We start from the raw sequence: 606 nt of genomic DNA, 5'->3' as shown, positions 1-606 counted from the left end.
GTCCCCGCCCCCGCGCACCGCGCCGTCCCGCCCCCCAGGGCCGCTCTGCTGTGCGGCTGGCGCCCTTCATAGCGGAGGAGGGCCTGGAGGAGGAGATGTGGTTCCCCCTGGGCCGCGGCACATGGACCAACCCCCAGGGACCGGTGCGCTGCAAAACAGGCCACTGGCCACCGCAGCGCCACGCCTCGCCGCGGCCGCTCGATTGCTCAACAACCATCTCTCGGCATGCGCCGCGCGGAGGGGTCCGCGGCGCCGTCCGCCGCTTCCGCTCTGCCGGCCGCCTCGCGCGCTTCGACTCCTGTTGCAAGTGGGCAGCTCCCTTTTCTTTCTTCGGCGCGGCCCTCACTCGTGTGCCCCCCGCCGCTGCGGCCGGCCGTCGCGCCGCCCCCCGACCCTGCCCCGTGCGCGCGTGCTGCAGGGCAAGGGCGAGGGCATGGTCAAGCTTGGGCTGCAGTACCAAACGATCCAGGCCCTTACAAAGCCGGCGGCAGTCCAGGCGGCCAGGAAGGGGCTGCTGCTGGTGGGGGTGCTGGGGGCCAAGAACCTGGCGAGCTCCAAGGGCAACAACGTGAGCCAGGGGGGACGGGGGGTTGGTTGGGGCGGGGG

General features: G+C 73.1%; 1 protein-coding gene across 1 annotated transcript in view; it reads left to right on the top strand.

Moving 5' to 3' along the window:
- Positions 1 to 433: 433 nt before the first annotated feature.
- MNEG_2693 (hypothetical protein) overlaps positions 434 to 606 on the top strand; it is a gene marked incomplete at both ends in the record, with an annotated part of 2120 nt that continues 1947 nt past the window's right edge. The window contains one exon of the mRNA XM_014048837.1: positions 434 to 568. Coding sequence (XP_013904291.1) covers positions 434 to 568 — 135 coding nt within the window. The remainder of the gene's footprint in view (positions 569 to 606) is intronic.

The sequence above is a fragment of the Monoraphidium neglectum genome (genome assembly GCF_000611645.1).
Source record: "Monoraphidium neglectum strain SAG 48.87 unplaced genomic scaffold scaffold00313, whole genome shotgun sequence".
NCBI classification, from domain to species: Eukaryota; Viridiplantae; Chlorophyta; class Chlorophyceae; order Sphaeropleales; family Selenastraceae; genus Monoraphidium; species Monoraphidium neglectum.
This window is presented reverse-complemented; position numbering and strand designations above follow the sequence as displayed.